The sequence below is a fragment of the Manis pentadactyla genome, chromosome 3 (assembly GCF_030020395.1).
Source record: "Manis pentadactyla isolate mManPen7 chromosome 3, mManPen7.hap1, whole genome shotgun sequence".
Taxonomy (NCBI): domain Eukaryota; kingdom Metazoa; phylum Chordata; class Mammalia; order Pholidota; family Manidae; genus Manis; species Manis pentadactyla.
Genome location: NC_080021.1, coordinates 208,074,364 through 208,090,888, shown reverse-complemented (window position 1 = coordinate 208,090,888; position 16,525 = coordinate 208,074,364). Strand labels below are relative to the sequence as shown.

At 38.3% G+C, this 16,525-nt stretch overlaps 1 protein-coding gene across 1 annotated transcript in view; it reads left to right on the top strand.

The window, feature by feature from the left end:
* The window catches only part of C5 (complement C5), a 97,036-nt gene that overhangs the window by 48,153 nt on the left and 32,358 nt on the right, over positions 1-16,525 (top strand). Inside the window, exons 23-27 of the mRNA XM_036915481.2 lie at positions 9,637-9,726; positions 10,699-10,911; positions 11,336-11,411; positions 14,029-14,188; positions 15,875-15,970. Coding sequence (XP_036771376.2) covers positions 9,637-9,726; positions 10,699-10,911; positions 11,336-11,411; positions 14,029-14,188; positions 15,875-15,970 — 635 coding nt within the window. The remainder of the gene's footprint in view (positions 1-9,636; positions 9,727-10,698; positions 10,912-11,335; positions 11,412-14,028; positions 14,189-15,874; positions 15,971-16,525) is intronic.

The window sequence follows — 16,525 nt, the reverse complement described above, 5'->3', positions numbered from 1 at the left end:
CATAGGGGTGCATCCGTCTTTTTCAAACTGGGCTCCTGCATTCTTAGGGTAAATTCCTAGGAGTAGAATTCCTGGGTCAAATGGTATTTCTATTTTGAGCTTTCTGAGGAACCTCCATACTGCTTTCCACAATGGTTGAACTAATTTACATTCCCACCAGCAGTGTAGGAGGGTCCCAATTTCTCCACATCCTCGCCAACATTTGTTGTTGTTTGTCTTTTGGATGACAGCCATCCTAACTGGTGTGAGGTGATATCTCATTGTGGTTTTAATTTGCATTTCTCTGATGATTAGTGATGTGGAGCATCTTTTCATGTGCCTGTTGGCTATCTGAATTTCTTCGTTGGAGAAGTGTCTGTTCAGCTCCTCTGCCCATTTTTTAATTGGATTATTTGCTTTTTGTTTGTTGAGGTGCGTGGGCTTTTTGTATATTTTGGATGTCAACCCCTTATCAGATACGTCATTTTTTAGTATATTTTGTTCTACTGATGGTGTCCTTTGCTGTCCAGAAGCTTTTTAGTTTGATATAGTCCCACTTGTTCATTTTTGCTTTTGTTTCCCTTGCCCGGGGAGATATGTTCATGAAGTTGTTCATGTTTATATTCAAGAGAGTTTGCCTCTGTTTTTGTCTAAGAGTTTTATGATTTCATGACTTACATTCAGGTCTTTGATCCATTTCGAATTTACTTTTGTGTATGGAGTTAGACAGTAATCCAGTTTCATTCTCTTACATGTAGCTGTCCAGTTTTCCCAACACCAGCTGTTGAAGAGTCCATCATTTTACCATTGTATATCCATGGCTCCTTTATTGTATATTAATTGATCATATATGCTTGGGTTCATATCTGGGCTCTCTATTGTGTTCCACTGGTCTATGGGTCTGTTCTTGTGCCAATTCCAAATTGTCTTGATTGCTGTGGCTTTGTAGTAGAGCTTGAAGTTGGGAAGCGAGATCCCCCTGCTTTATTCTTCCTTCTCAGGATTGCTTTGGCTATTCGGTGTCTTTTGTGGTTCCATATGAATTTTAGAACTATTTCTTCCAGTTCATTGAAGAATTCTGTTGGTATTTTGATAGGGATTGACTTGAATCTATAGATTGCTTTAGGCAGGATGGCCATTTTGACAATATTAATTCTTCCTACTCAAGAGCATGGGATGAATTTCCATTTACTAGTGTCCTCTTTAATTTCTCTTAAGAGTGTCTTGTAGTTTTCAGGGTATAGGTCTTTCACTTCCTTGGTTAGGTTTATACCTAGGTATTTTATTCTTTCTGATGCAGTTGTGAATGGAATTGTTTTCCTGATTTCTCTTCCTGTTAGCTCATCATTAGTGTATAGGAATGCAACAGATTTCTGTGTATTAATTTTGTATCCCCCAACTTTGCTGAATTCAGATATTAGTTCTAGTAGTTTTGGAGTGGATTCTTTAGGGTTTTTTATGTACAGTATCATGTCATCTGCAAACAGTGACAGTTTGACTTCTTCCTTGCCAATCTGGATGATTTTTATTTCTTTGTGTTGTCTAATTGCCATGGCTAGGACCTCCAGTCCTATGCTGACAAAAGCAGGGAGAGTGGGCATCCTTGTCTTGTTCCCAATCTTAGGGGAAAAGCTTTCAACCTCTCGCTGTTAAGTATAATGTTGGCTGTAGGTTTGTCATATATGGCCTTTATTATGTTGAGGTACTTGCCCTCTATCCCCATGTTGTTGAGAGTTTTTATCATGAATGGATGTTGAATTTTGTCGAATGCTTTTTCAGCATTTATGGAAATGATCATGTGGTTTTTGTCCTTCTTTTTGTTTATGTGGTGGATGATGTTGATGGATTTTTGAATGTTGTACCATTCTTGCATCCCTGTGAGAATCCCACTTGATCATGGTGTGTGATCCTCTTGATGTATTTTTAAATTTGGTTTGCTAATATTTTGTTGAGTATTTTTGCATCTATGTTTATCAGGGATATTGGTCTGTAATTTTCTTTTTTTGTGGTGTCTTTGCTTGGTTTTGATATTAGGGTGTTGCTGACTTCATAGAATGAGTTTGGAAGTATTCTCTCCTCTTCTACTTTTTGGAAAACTTTAAGGAGAATGGGTATTATGTCTTCTCTATATGTCTGATAAAATTCAGCAGTGAATCCATCTGGTCCGGGGGTTTTGTTCTTGGGTAGTTTTTTGATAACCAGTTCAATTTCATTGCTGGTTATTGGTCTGTTTAGATTTTCTGTTTCTTCCTGGGTCAGTCTTAGAAGGTTGTATTTGTCTGGAAAGCTGTCCATTTCTTCTAGTTTATCCAGTTTGTTAGCATATATATTTTCATAGTATTCTCTAATAATTCTTTGTATTTCTGTGGTGTTTGTCTTGATTTTTCCTTTCTCATTTCTGATTCTGTTTATGTGTGTAGATTCTCTTTTATTCTTAATAAGTCTTGTTAGGAGTTTATCTATTTTGTTTATTTTCTCAAAGAACCAGCTCTTGGTTTCATTGATTTTTTCTATTGTTTTATTCTTCTCAATTTTATTTATTTCTTCTCTGATCTTTATTATGTTCCTCCTTCTGCTGACTTTGGGCCTCATTTATTCTCCAGTTTCCATAATTGTGACTTTAGACTATTGATTTATGATTGTTCTTCCTTCTTTAAATAGGCCTGGATTGCTGTATATTTTCCTCTTAAAACTGCCTTCACTGCGTCCCACAGAAGTTAGGGCTTTGTGCTGTTGTTGTCATTTGTCTCCATATATTGATTGATCTCTGTTTTAATTTGGTCACTGATCCATTGATTATTTAGGAGCATGTTGTTAAGCCTCCAAAACAAAAGCCTTTTTGTTCTCTTTGTACAATTTATTTCTAGTTTTATACCTTTGTGATCTGAGAAGTTGGTTGGTAGAATTTCAATCTTTTTTAATTTACTGAGGCTCTTTTTGTGGCCTAGTATGTGATCTATTCTGGAAAATGTTCCATGTGCACTTGAGAAGAATGTGTATCCTGCTGCTTTTGGGTGTAGAGTTCTGTAGATGTCTGTTAGGTCGATCTGTTCTAATGTGTTGTTCAGTACCTCTGTGTCCTTACTTATTTTCTTTCTGGTGGATCTGTCCTTTGGAGTGAGTGGTGTGTTGAAGTCTCCTAAAATGAATGCATTGCATTCTATTTCCTCCTTTAATTCTGTTAGTGTTTGTTTTACATATGTAGGTGCTCCTGTGTTGGGTGCATAGATATTTATAATGGTTATATCCTCTTCTTAGACTGACCCCTTTATCATTACATAATGTCCTTTGTCTCTTGTTACTTTCTTTGTTTTGAAGTCTATTTTGTCTGATACAAGTACTGCAACACCTGCCTTTTTCTTCCTATTGTTTGCATGAAATATCTTTTTCCATCCCTTCACTTTTAGTCTGTGTATGTCTTTGGGTTTGAGGTGAGTCTCTTGTAAGTAGCGTATAGATGGGTCTTACTTTTTTATTCTTTGTATTACTCTGTGTCTTTTGATTGGTGCATTCAGTCCATTTACATTTAGGGTGATTATTGATAGATATGTACTTATTGCCATTGCAGGCTTTGGATTCGTGGTTACCAAAGGTTCAAGGGCAGCTTCTTTACTATCTAACCATCTAACTTAACTCACTTATTACACTATTATAACACAGTCTGATGATTCTTTATTTCTCTCCCTTCTTTTTCTTCCTCCTCCACTCTTTATATGTTAGGTGTTTTATTCTGTACTCTTTGTGTTTCCCTTGCCTGATTTTGTGGATAGCTGATTTTATTTTGCATTTAGTTAGTATTTGGTTGGTCTACTTTTTTTTCCGTGGTTTTATTTTCTCTGGTGACATCTATTTAGCCTTAGGCATACTTCCATCTAGAGCAGTCCCTCCAAAAATACACTGTAGAGATGGTTTGTGGGAGGTAAATTCCCTCAACTTTTGCTTATCCTGGAATTGTTTAAACCCTCCTTCAAATTTAAATGATAATCTTGCTGGATACAGCATTCTTGGTTCAAGGCCCTTCTGTTTCATTGCCTTGAATATATCATGCCATTCCCTTCTGGCCTGTAAGGTTTCTGCTGAGATGTCTGATGATAGCCTGATGGGTTTTCCTTTGTAGGTGATCTTTTTTCTCTCTCTTGCTGCTTTTAATGTTCTGTCCTTGTATTTGATCTTTGATATTTTAATTATTATATGTCTTGGTGTTGTCCTCCTTGGGTTCCTTATGTTGGGAGATCTGTGGACTTCCATGTTCTGAGAGACTATATCCTTCCCCAGATTGGGGAAGTTTTCAGCAATTATTTTTTCCAAGACACTTTCTATTCCTTTTTCTCTTTCTTCTTCTTCTGGTACCCCTATAATGTGGATATTGTTCCTTTTGGATTGGTCACACAGTTCTCTTAATATTCTTTCATCTCTAGAAATTATTTTATCTCTCTCTGCCTCAGCTTCTCTGTATTCCTGTTCTCTAATTTCTATTCCAGTAACAGTCTCTTCTACCTCATCCAGTCTGCTCTTAATCCTTCTATTGTTTGTTTCATTTCTGTTATCTCCCTCCTGAATTCATCCCTTAGCTCTTGAATATTTCTCTGTAGCTCCATAAGCATACTTATGACTTTTATTTTGAGTTCTTTTTCAGGAAGATTGGTGATTTCAGTCTAACCAAGTCATCTCTCTGGTGTTTGAGGGATTTTGGACTGAACAAGGTTCTTCTGCCTTTTCATGGCGATGGGAGTGGTCACCAGCAGGTGGCCCGTGTGTTAGCTGGGAGAACAAAATTCCTTCCTGCTTGCCGGTCACCTTGCCTTGTCTCTGCTGTCTGTGCCGGTTGACTGCACACAGGGAGCAGCCTCTGGGTTCATCCCCTAAGGTGCTGTGGGCATGGTGGCTTTCAAGATGGCCTAGGGCAATTGCGGTGGTCACAGGCCAGCTGCGCGTGTTCTGCTGCAAGAGCAAAGCCCTTCATGCTTCTGGACTCTGCTCCTGTCTCTGTTGTCTGTGCCAGTCAACCACACACAGGGAGCAGCCTTTGGATTAATCCCCTGAGCTGCCATGGGTGGGGTGGTCCTCAGGATGGCCTAGGGCACTGGTAGGGGTCACAGGCGAGAGGCACGTGTTCTACCACAAGAACAAAGCCCCTTTGTGTCTCCTGGACTCTGCACTGGTCTCCACTGTCTGTGTTGGTCAACCGCATGCAGGGAGCAGCCTCTGGGTCTGGGCTGGTTTGCTGCGTGCAGGAAGAAACTTCTGTATTCAGCTGTGTGGTTGCTGTAGGTGGGGCTGCTCTCCGGCTGTTCTGTAGCAATGGCGAGTCAGCCAGTTTGCTTGCAGTGCCGGCGGGGGGCAGGAATGGCAGGCTGCTTGTGCCATGAGACAGTTTGGAGCTGCTCTGCCATCCAGGGGGGGGTTAGCGTGCCTGAAGTTCCTTAAAGTTCCCAGCCTGCTGGGCTGAGTGTGCCAGGAGTATTTTTTCCACCTATTAAACCCTTGTCCCTTTAAGACTTTTAAAGCACCTGCTTTTCTTTTGTCCCAGGGCAGCCAGCTGTGAGAACCTGTTCGCAATCCTAATCTTGGATTTTGCTTTTCTGCTTCTCTAATGTCCAGGTCACCATGTAATGTGTGTCTGTGCTCCCAAGGCAGATTACTAGGGCTGGTTATTTAGCAGTCCCATTCTTCCACTCCCTCCCCACTCTGATTCTTTTCCTCCCGCCAGTGAGCTGTGGTGGGGGGAGTGCTTGGGTCCCACCGGGCCATGGCTTTGTATCTTATCCTTTTCCGTGAGATGTTGGGTTCTTGCAGATGTAGCCTGGCTCATATACTGTATCTGCTGGTCACTCTTTTAGGAAGAGTTGTATTTGCTGTATTTTCAAAATATATGTGGTTTTGGGAGGAGATTTCCACCACCCTACTCCTGCTGCCATCTTGAGAATCCACCTATCCAGTCATTTTCTATCCATTGCAAATATAATTGATAAGATTCTTATAAACCCATCAGTCCAAAGAACACCTAAGAAGTCATTTATATACGTACTTAACATACATTATTTGAAAACACAATAATGCTGATTAATCACTTAACAAATCCTTTCTTCATTCCTGCTTCCCTGCTTTTCCTTAACTGAGATATTCTGAATCTTCTCAAAGTTAGAATTTTGCAGACATTTGAGCATTTAATCAAGGCCTAAATACATATGTATTTGTGAAATTTAGAACATACTCAGGTAACAATTCTTTTCAACACACACAAAAAAGGACCAATTGTTATAGTTCTTATTAAATGATTAAAATTTACCTTATTGTTGCCCTGAATTATCTTTCTTTTCTTTCAGTGATATAGCAATGGGAAAAAAAGTTTATTTACAAATCAAGACCACTCTACTCAGAGTACCATTTCCTCTGGGAAAGCAAAGAATTAAGACCTTTACATTTTAAATCATCTGAGTATCCTAAGCTGAATAATGTCTTCAATAAAGTAAAAAGAAAAATCCATCCTATGTACATATATTCCAGATGCTAACTTTTTTCTTTAATTTCATCTTCACATAGCCCTCCTTGCAGCCTGCCCTTTGTGAAGGATCTATGGGTAGAGGTATTACAAGTTCTGAGGGTTTTGGCCTCATGCAGTTACATCAAGCCTCAGGGACACTGTGTCCTGTAGCTTTCTTCCTTCTCGCCCTTATGCCTTCTATACTGAAATTATTGCAAACAGCTTTCCGAAATGGTCTGATACATCCTAGGTGTGAATATCAAGATCACAAGATAGGAATGATCTTTTATCTGGGAATAAATCTTCCATGAAAAAAAATCTATGCCTCTTTCCAATCTTATTATATGACTTTTTTCTCATCATTTTAGACCTTAGATTTAGGCAGTATTTTTACCTTTTAAAGAGTTAAATAGGGTGAAGATGACAATCAATTCAATCCAGTGTATTTCAGAGACTGTACTAAATACATCTAATATTTATATATTGGAATTGATCTATCAGTATGATACTTTATAAAATTCCCCCTTTTTTAAGGCTAAGATATATTTGGAAAAGTAAATGGACAACAGTGTTATGGGAAATCTGAAAAAAAAAGTCAGTAAGGGAGAATGAGGTATCAGAACAAATTGTGAGCAATAGTAATAAAAATTGTGTGACATCAGCTTAAAAAGAGACTAAACACAGTGACTCAATATGACTAGCCCTAGTTTTTAGTTTCTCCTTTCTTTCCCTGACAAGCCCTTTTTCCCAGCTCTTTTCATATCCCAGATGCAGGGAGTTCAGCTCCTTCCTCACTCCTGACACACTACACCTAGGTCTGGGCAGCTGCCTCTCAGGTTTTATTTTCTCCCTTCTTTCCTGACCCCCTCTCCCATTTCCTTTCCTCCAAATGTACTCACTCAAATGTACTTGATTTGTGTCTTTGAATAGGAAGGTAAAGGTGTTTTTTGTGTGTGTGTCTTTTAACCTATAGAAAAGGTATTTTGCTATAGATTCTATTCTATTCCTTAAAATTTTAAACTCAACACTCTGTTTTAAAGAAATATCTCTGTTTGCACATCTATATGTACATTTAATTCACTGCTTCTTACATAATATTTCAGAGTCTCCGTACAAATTTGTGTGAGCATTTATCTGGATGATATATCCATGAGTGGGACTGCTGGGTCAAAGGGCATACATATACTGAATATCATTTACTTCTGACTTATTGCTCAGAATGACTGTACTATTTGCACTTCCATCAGCACTGCCTGAGGGTTCTTATCTCTCCACATCTTCACCAACACATGGTATTAGTTGTCTCTCTAAAATATGTCACCTTTGAAGAGTATAAAATGATATCTCATTATTGTTTCAATTTGGGTTCTTCTGATTTCTAGTAATTTTTGAACATTTCTTCATATGCTTCTTGGCCATTTGGGCTTCCCATCTGTGAATTGCCTATTCCTATCTTTTGCACTTCTTCCTATTTTGCACTTGAGTTTTCTTTTCTATGTCTTTTTAATTTTGTCTCTGGTATACTTCTTTGAGAATAACAGGCTCTAGTGGGTTTTGAACAGGAATCCTTGATTCTGATAGAGTCAAATTCATTATAATTTCATTTTATGGTTAGATATTCTGGAGGTAATCTTGAAGAAGTCTTTCCCCACCCTTACTTCACAAAGATATTGCTGTATATTCTATCCTATTGGTTTTATATATTTAGCTTTAAAGAGTATTAATTTATCTGGCATCTATCTTTATATGTGAAATCTAGATGGGTTTTTATCATGATCCCTAACAAGGAGTAAATTGACTTCTCATAGTTTTGGCTTTCTCTTTTGTACCTTTTCCAGCTGGTAGCAGAGTTGCTAATAAGAATTGAAATAGTCAAGGGCAAGTATCAATGGAAAAAAAAGTGGAGGATCAAACTTGGGTAATTTCGAATATCCTACTGTCATTACATTCCATATATCAAGCAGCAACTGTTTGTCATGCTCTTTATCTATATTATTTTTACCATCACCAAAAGCCTTTGGGGAAAATATTACCTCTATTGAAGAACCAAAGAGCAAACCAAGGCATAGAAAGATGTCATGTCCAGAGTAAGCTCTTTCTGAACTCACTCTTTCAACCACAGAGCAAACCACTTAAATGTCTTCACTGAGTTTTATTTTATTATTATATCTTCAGAATTTATCAAAGGTTAATGAAGGAAGAAGGAGGAACATTCCTGTCTCTTCTGCAAAGCCATTAGATTGCAAAATGTCATTATCATTATTATTATTATTATTATTATTATTATTTTAACATCTGCCTTGTGTCAGGGACTGCTAAACACTGGGCCTAGAGCAATCAATAGGAAATGGTCCCTGCCCTCAAAGAGCTTTCTTAGCAGGACAATGGGAGGTGTAGTCTCTTTGTGGTGACTATGAGGGGCTTTGTGCAGAAAAACTTCTTGAGTTCAGATCAAAGCTCCATCTATGGTATCTCTGTGACCTTGAGCAATTTGCTTTCTAAGGTTCAGTTTCCTCATTTATAAAATTAAAATAATAATAATAGATCTAATAGGAGGTTGTTGTGAGGATCCAGTCTAACAATGCATTTAAAGAGCTTAGCAGAGTGTGTGGTATTCTACCAGCAGAATAATAAATATTATCATTTATATGAAATAAACCAATGATTAGAATAGAAAAATGCTCTTGATACAAGTATGCTAAAGCTCTGTTACTGTGCACAGAGAAAAGGTGTCTAAATTAGACCGAGAGGAGAAGGTAGAAAGAATTTCAGGGCATGCTTCCCAGTGGAGGTAATCTTCACATATCCTTGACTAAGGAATTACATGTAAGTTATTTTTAGGTTTCAGTTCTGAGAACAATTTTCTCTATTTGGACAAAACAACATGCTCCCTTTTACTGGTGAACACGGTTTATATAACCTATTTATTTCCTATCTTATAATGACCAGAAAGCTTACAGTCAAATTAAGTGCTTTATTTAAACAGATTATATACACCTATGGTTTGATAAATATCCTTGATTATTTTTAACTTCCTTTTTACATTTTAATATTGTTATTATAAAAAAGTCTTTTAAAAAATTCTTTGCAAGCAGGTATATTATAAATAAACTATAAATAGTCTTACCCTAAGAATTCTGTGTAAATTTAATAATTTTTATTTTTAATTCCAGGTATTGTTAGCAGACACAAGGAGTTCCCATACAGGGTACCATTAGATTTGGTCCCCAAAACAAAAGTCAAAAGGATTGTGAGTGTAAAAGGTAAACTAACAAATGCCATTTTTATTTCTTTTTTCACTTTATGCTTCAGAGAAAAATCCAATACCTCATGATTATTCTGTTTCTCCTCTACTCAGTAGCATATACAAATCTACCTCTGGGAGTAACTTTGTCCTACTCCCACCTTCAAATCCCACTACTTCTCCAACTATCTTCTCTCACTGGCTGGATTTAAATAAAGATTCATTCTCCCATGATGGAGGGTGGGGGCTGTCACTGGCCCAAAAACTTCTCTAAAGTGGGGGTGCAGTGCTTCTAGATTCAACTTCCATGATCTTAGGGACCAGTCATATTCCAGAGAAGGCTTTAGGTCCTGCAGGTGGTCCCAGGAGCCACACTGCTCTGTTGAAGGACTAGTCTCAGAGGGGTGCTCTTCCTTCCAGTACATTTGCAGAAGTGGCATCTTTGGTAGGTTTCTCCTTGTCTCTAGCCTTTATAGGTCAATAACATCATTAAAATAACAGAATGTTCTGACTACATTTTATCTCAGATAAAACCCTGAAATCACAGAATGTTAGTACTAGAAAGAATCTTGTTAATCATATGCAATCCTGTTGCTGGAAATATAAAAAAGTGGTTTGCTCAGGATCAAACAGGAACTTATGGGTGCTCCAGAGTATTCACAGTTCAGACTCTTTGCTTCGCTTGGTGGAAGCTATTGATTAGGGTTTACAATGTGTAAAGATGTCAGACTGAATGACAACTAATTTGCCATGTCCTCTATTCAGTGACCTGCCCACTATCATACCATCTTGCCATCATATTCTAACAGTATTTCTTTTAAATGCATCTCTCACCAGATCTTTTTTTTCCTTCCCAGTTGAGAAGTAATTCAACTGCCTAAATAAAAGGAAATAATAGGGATGATTGCTCTCTTATCTATTTAAAATATGCTATTACTTAGAAGTTGATAAAAATTGATTGTGTCTACTTTGATTATTGTGTTTGTTACAGGACTGCTTTTAGGTGAGGTCATGTCTGCAGTTCTGAGTCAGGAAGGCATCGATATCCTTACCCACCTCCCTAAGGGGAATGCAGAAGCGGAACTGATGAGCATTGTCCCAATATTCTATGTTTTTCACTACCTGGAAGCAGGAAATAATTGGAACATTTTTTCTCCGAACTCATTAACTAAACAACAGAACCTAAAGAAAAAATTGAAAGAAGGTAAAATAAAAATCTATTTCACATATTATACATAAAAATCTTGTTATGAATTACACAAAAGTTTAATGGCAAAAGCATTTCCACAGGAAAAAATCATGAGGTAGACTCTACTACATAAGTAATAAATAAATACTATTTGCTATAATATTTTGGCTTAACTTACCAAAATGCCTGGATAAGAGACAAGACAGCTGCATTCCAAACTCTACAGACCACTTCCTTCCTTCTTCAAAGAGCTCAGAATTTCTACTTGGTAATTTCCAGTTCAAGCAATTCATATACTTCCTTTGAGAAGTCCAATGTTGGCCACAGAGCACATGCTTGCTGCCCAACACCAAAGAAATTTACCATTCCCAGGGGCTAATAGAGCACTCTGAGAAGAAATGAAAGTGAAGCACTGTGTTCTTTTTCTGGTGCCTCTTAGGGTTGGTGAGCATCATGTCCTACAGAAATATTGACTATTCATACAGCATGTGGAAGGGTGGAAGTGCTAGCACCTGGTAAGTAGAAATAAATACCTTGTGTTTTCATATAGTAGTTGATTAATTAACTAAAGAATAACCTTAATGGAAATCATTTGTCCAGTTACTCCAGCTAAAAGCCTAGTTAACCTTCACTGCCCTCTTTCACTTACAAGCCACATTTGACCCAGCAAATATTTTTGTCTGCACCTTCAAAATATATCTGGAACTTGACTACTTCTTACCAACCCCACCACACCATCCTGATCCAAGCCACTCTCATCTCTCACCTGGATTACTGCACTATCTTCCTCTGGCCTTTTGGCTTCAGCCCTGGCCCCTCTTCAGTCTATACTCAGCACAGAAACCAGAGTGACTCTGTTAAACATAAGTTAGGTCACACCATTCAAAACCATTCAGGAGCTCCCCCCATCTTACCCAGGATAAAAACCAAACTTCTTACTGTGATCTATAAGGCCTCACATGGTCTAGCCCCACCTCACTTCTCCAACTGCATCCCTTACCACTCTCTCTCATTCCACTAGAGCTCCACTGGCCTCCTTGCTGTTCCTTGAGCATGCTAGGCATGCTTCCACTTCAGGGCCTTTCTACTGACTGTTCCCTTGTCTGGAATGCTTCTCCCCAGGTATCAGCATGGCTGACGATTTTACTTCTCTCAGGTCTTTACCAAAAGGCCTCTGCTAACCTTTCAATCTAAAATTGCATTATCCCATTCATATCCCAACACTTCATATCCTTCTCCCCAACTTTCCTTTCCTTCTTAGACTTTATCACTAACATGTTTTCTTATCTCACTTATTGTCTGTCTTGCCCTTGAAGTATAAGCTCCAGGTGGGTGGTCCCAGGTATTCCTGGTACCTAGAACATACTTAATAAGTACTTTTCTAATGAAGTTTCCATAATTCATAATACTTCCATAATTCTAATGACAGTCTGATTTAATTAAAAGTCCATATGACAATCTATTTTCAAAAAAAACTATTATGCTTTGACAAAATAATTAATAAAAACATAGTGTGCCAGGTGCTTTGTTGGGAGTCTACTATATGAAATGTTTTTAAGGAGTTTTCAATCTATAATAATTGACTTTTAGAATATGCCACTTAACTGTTGAGAATCCACAGGAATTCATCCTTGACCCCTTGTTTTCTGTCATTTCTCCCTGTGCAATGTCATCTTTGCCTATGACTACCATAACTTCTATGCAGATGATTCCCTAATTAATGTCTCAAGGCCTAAATTCTTTTCTAAGCTCCAGACCCACATTGCAGGGCCTGGGAGCCAAAGGCCCTTCAAACATAATCAATGCCAAATTCATTCTTCTTTCTCTTTTTCCTTAATCAGTGTACAGTAATACTCTATACTTGGTCTTCAGTGACCAAATTTGACTCTTCCCTTTCCTTTTGGTCTCTATCAGTCACCAAGTCCTACAGATTATACCTCAGGAATGGGTCTAACCATGAGTAAGTGGCACATTTTAAAAGACACACAGGCCCCTGGATTATACCAATCAGAGTAGAGGATACCACCAGGATGCAGGGGGTGGAGGATGATGCAGACTGGAAACCACCACAACAGGAGCTAGGCTCTAAATACCTGGGGAACAGAAATCCCCCCAAGAAGATGCAATAGCCTCTCATAAACCCCCAGAGCTTCTCAAGAGTTCTGGGCAACACTGAGTGGAGAGTGTTCAGCCAGAAACATAGAAACTCTTAGGTACTGTCCTAAACCCAACTCCAGAAGTTCCTTGAGAGAAGCATATTCATAGAAGAAAATGGTTGGTACCCAGGTACTTTCTTTAAAGTTTTTTTGAGAAATACCGGGAAGATACAAAAAAGCTCAAAGGATAATATAACATTCATTTTGAAAAGGAAAATGAAAACAAATTTTTAAGTGAGAAGGAGAGTCAAGTGCTGTGAGTCTCAGAAGCAACGACCTGAGGTGCTGGCTAGTAGGTGACTCTTGGGCAAATGACTGAGGACAGGAAAGGGGAGCAGGGGGGTGGAGGTGTAAGGCCTGATGGGGGTTTTGGAGTAGACCCTCTCTGATATTCCTTGGGAGATATGAGTAAAGACTGAAATTGCTTTTTGACTCAATAATTATGAAAAACTGCCTCATGAGGTGGTGAATTCTGCATCAGTGGTAAGGCTCATCGAGGGAGGACAAACACTCCGGTAGATGATAGGGGAGGAAATTCAGGCCCCAGACAGGGATGTAGGTTAGAAAGCATGTACACATTTTATAGTCTAGAATTTTATGATTTTAGTCTTCCATGTCTCATGTTCATGGGTCAGTACCTTGACTTAAAAGTGTTTGTTTCACCGCTATTGTCTTTTAGTTTGGACAGTAATTTTTTTTCCAGGTCTCAGGCATCAACTTTTAGTTTGTGTGCTGGCTAACAATGTTGCAATCACAAAAGATGTGTTGTTCACATTTCTGAACTGAATGTTTTAAGGGATCTTCCTAAAATCCTCTCTTCCATTATAAAATCATGATGACTTACTTTAGAATTGTATCATTTAAAATGTTATTTTCTCTTAAAGAATAAAGGTACTGTGAATTAAAACACATTGTAAATTGAGAGCCAAAGGAGATTCAACATCTAAATGTTTATTTACTTGATTTTGTCTTAAAGGTTAACAGCCTTTGCTTTAAGAGTACTTGGACAAGTAAATAAATACATAAATCAGGACCAAAATTCAATTTGTAATTCTTTATTGTGGCTGGTTGAGAACTGTCAACTAGAAAATGGATCTTTTAAGGAAAATTCCCAGTACAAACCGGTAAAATTACAGGTAAGGAAAACAAATATACAGGTTAGCAATAATTTTATTTGTAAGTTTGAGTTTTGTTCTCATCCTATTTTAAGAGGATGAAGAGGAGAGGGGGAAAAAAAAGACATGTGCAATCCTTTGAGAAACTCCCCTTGTGTACAGGTAAAGCATATGCAAGGTCTCCTACTGCTCTTTGGATAATTCACAAGAGGTCAGATAAGTGATATCCTTGATATATCATATAACAGGCATTGCTGGTTCGCAGGCTGTAAGGGCCTGAGATCTCAGAATGGGTGAAATGTACTAATCTGTCCATGTACAGAATCTGTACATAAAGTTGAGAGCCTCCTTACAAAGGCTTCAATGTTGTCATGAAAGATAGAACCCAATTATACACTGTTAATAAGAGAGATTGGGGTCAGTTTATCAAACTGCAGCAAAGTGTTGAGATTAGAATCTATTTATAAACTTGAATTACAGAGTAATTACAATCTCTCTCCAAGATACCACTACAATATCTTCTACTTCTTAGAATGTTACTTTAAGATTCAAGAAGTTTTCTCTGAGATTTTTTGTTTTTGTTTTTGCTTGTCCCAATCCAGTCCCTTTCTTATCAGGCTTGAGTGGCTCCATTGCATCGATAGCAGATTAGGACTCCCACAATAAATCAGGGCAATTGACTTCATCTAGATGCTATTTGAAGAGTAAAATACTACAAAACTTTTTTTCTTAAGATACCAACCTATCCATCCATCCATCCACATTCATTCAACAACCATTCTCTGAGCACCTAATGCACGTAAGAACCTATTTTGGGCAAAATGGGGGAGGAAGTGTGGGAAGGAGGAACCAGAGAGTGTCCCTGCCACAAAAGAGCTCACATGCTGGTAGGTAAAGTGAGGTATACATACTAGCCACTCTAACCCAGATATAACTCTGTGTGTTCAGTTATTTACTCAATAAAAATTTGTTGAATGTGTACTAAATGCTACATGGTAGGGACACAGCAGTGAACAAAACAAGTGTGGTCTCTGAGGCCATAGAGCTTATGACCTGGCAGAGAAGTCAGACATTTGAGTAAGTAATTCCAAGTATATGATACATGTTTAAAAAAGGGAGAGAGAGTTTCATTGAAATCAGGAGATCTAACCTGGGTTGGGGGAGTTGAAAAAATGAGTTGATCAGGCTCCTGGGAGCTAGGAGGGAGTCAGAAAGAGTGTTTCAAGTGGAGCAAACAGCACGCCTGGCATTTTGAAGTGGAGAGATAAGGTGGTTCATTAAAAAACTAGAATCAAGAGAACTAGGGGGTGAGTGATATGAAGCTGGAGAGGTAAGTAGAGGGCACTTCATGGAAGATCTTACAAAAGCATTGCATTGGAATGTCACTGCCTTAAGAGGAAAAATATGGGAGAACAGAAGCTGTAAAATACTTCATAGAGGAGGTGGCATTTCAACAGGGTCTTGGAAGAGGGAAAGAATTTGAATGTGGTGAAGAGGTATAAAATAGAACTCCAGGGTGGGAGGTGAGGGAGAGAAGGGCTCATGAAGGCACAAAAGTAAGATCCAGAGCTTATTGAGAAATGGCAAGCAGTCCAACTGGAATGCATGAGGGGAAGAGGGAGAAGGGGCTCAAAACGTAGATTAGAACCAGGTCATTTCACTTTAAAGATAACATTTCACTCTCCTTTTTAACATTGCTTATTTTAGGGTACCTTGCCTTCTGAAGCCCAAGAGAACACCTTATATCTTACAGCCTTTTCTGTGATTGGAATTAGAAAGGCTTTTGATATATGCCCCATTATGGTAAGTAAGAATTTCCTTTTTCCAACCTCCATCACCTGTTTCTGTACCATACACTGGAAGGGGCCACCTTGGAAATAACTTTAACTCCAGAATCAAAGGATTTCAGAATTATGGCAAATATTAAACACCAGCTAGTCCAACCTACTTGTTGACAGTTGAGAAAACTGAGGCCTTTAAGTCATGTGAATTTGTCACGGGCTAAGTTATAGAACTGGGACTAGAACTGATAACTTCTGTTGATGATGAGAGAATGACCCCATGTCCCCTGCCTTTTTCTCTTGTCTCTGTTAAATCTTACGATACGCACTGAGGCACACTATACCATGGATATATGATGGCATTTTTGCTTATTTGGGTTGTGCTGTTTCGTTTGCTTGGAAGCTGAGGAGGGAGAAAGAAGAGGATTTACCTAAGTGAATCAGTGTGGAAGATGCCATAGGGTAATAGAGATGATACCCTGATCTGGGAAGACACAGATCCTTGTGCTGAGGTTAAATACTCCTGCCTACAAACCAGAAGTAAATTAGACATGTCCTTCAAACCAGCACACAGAAC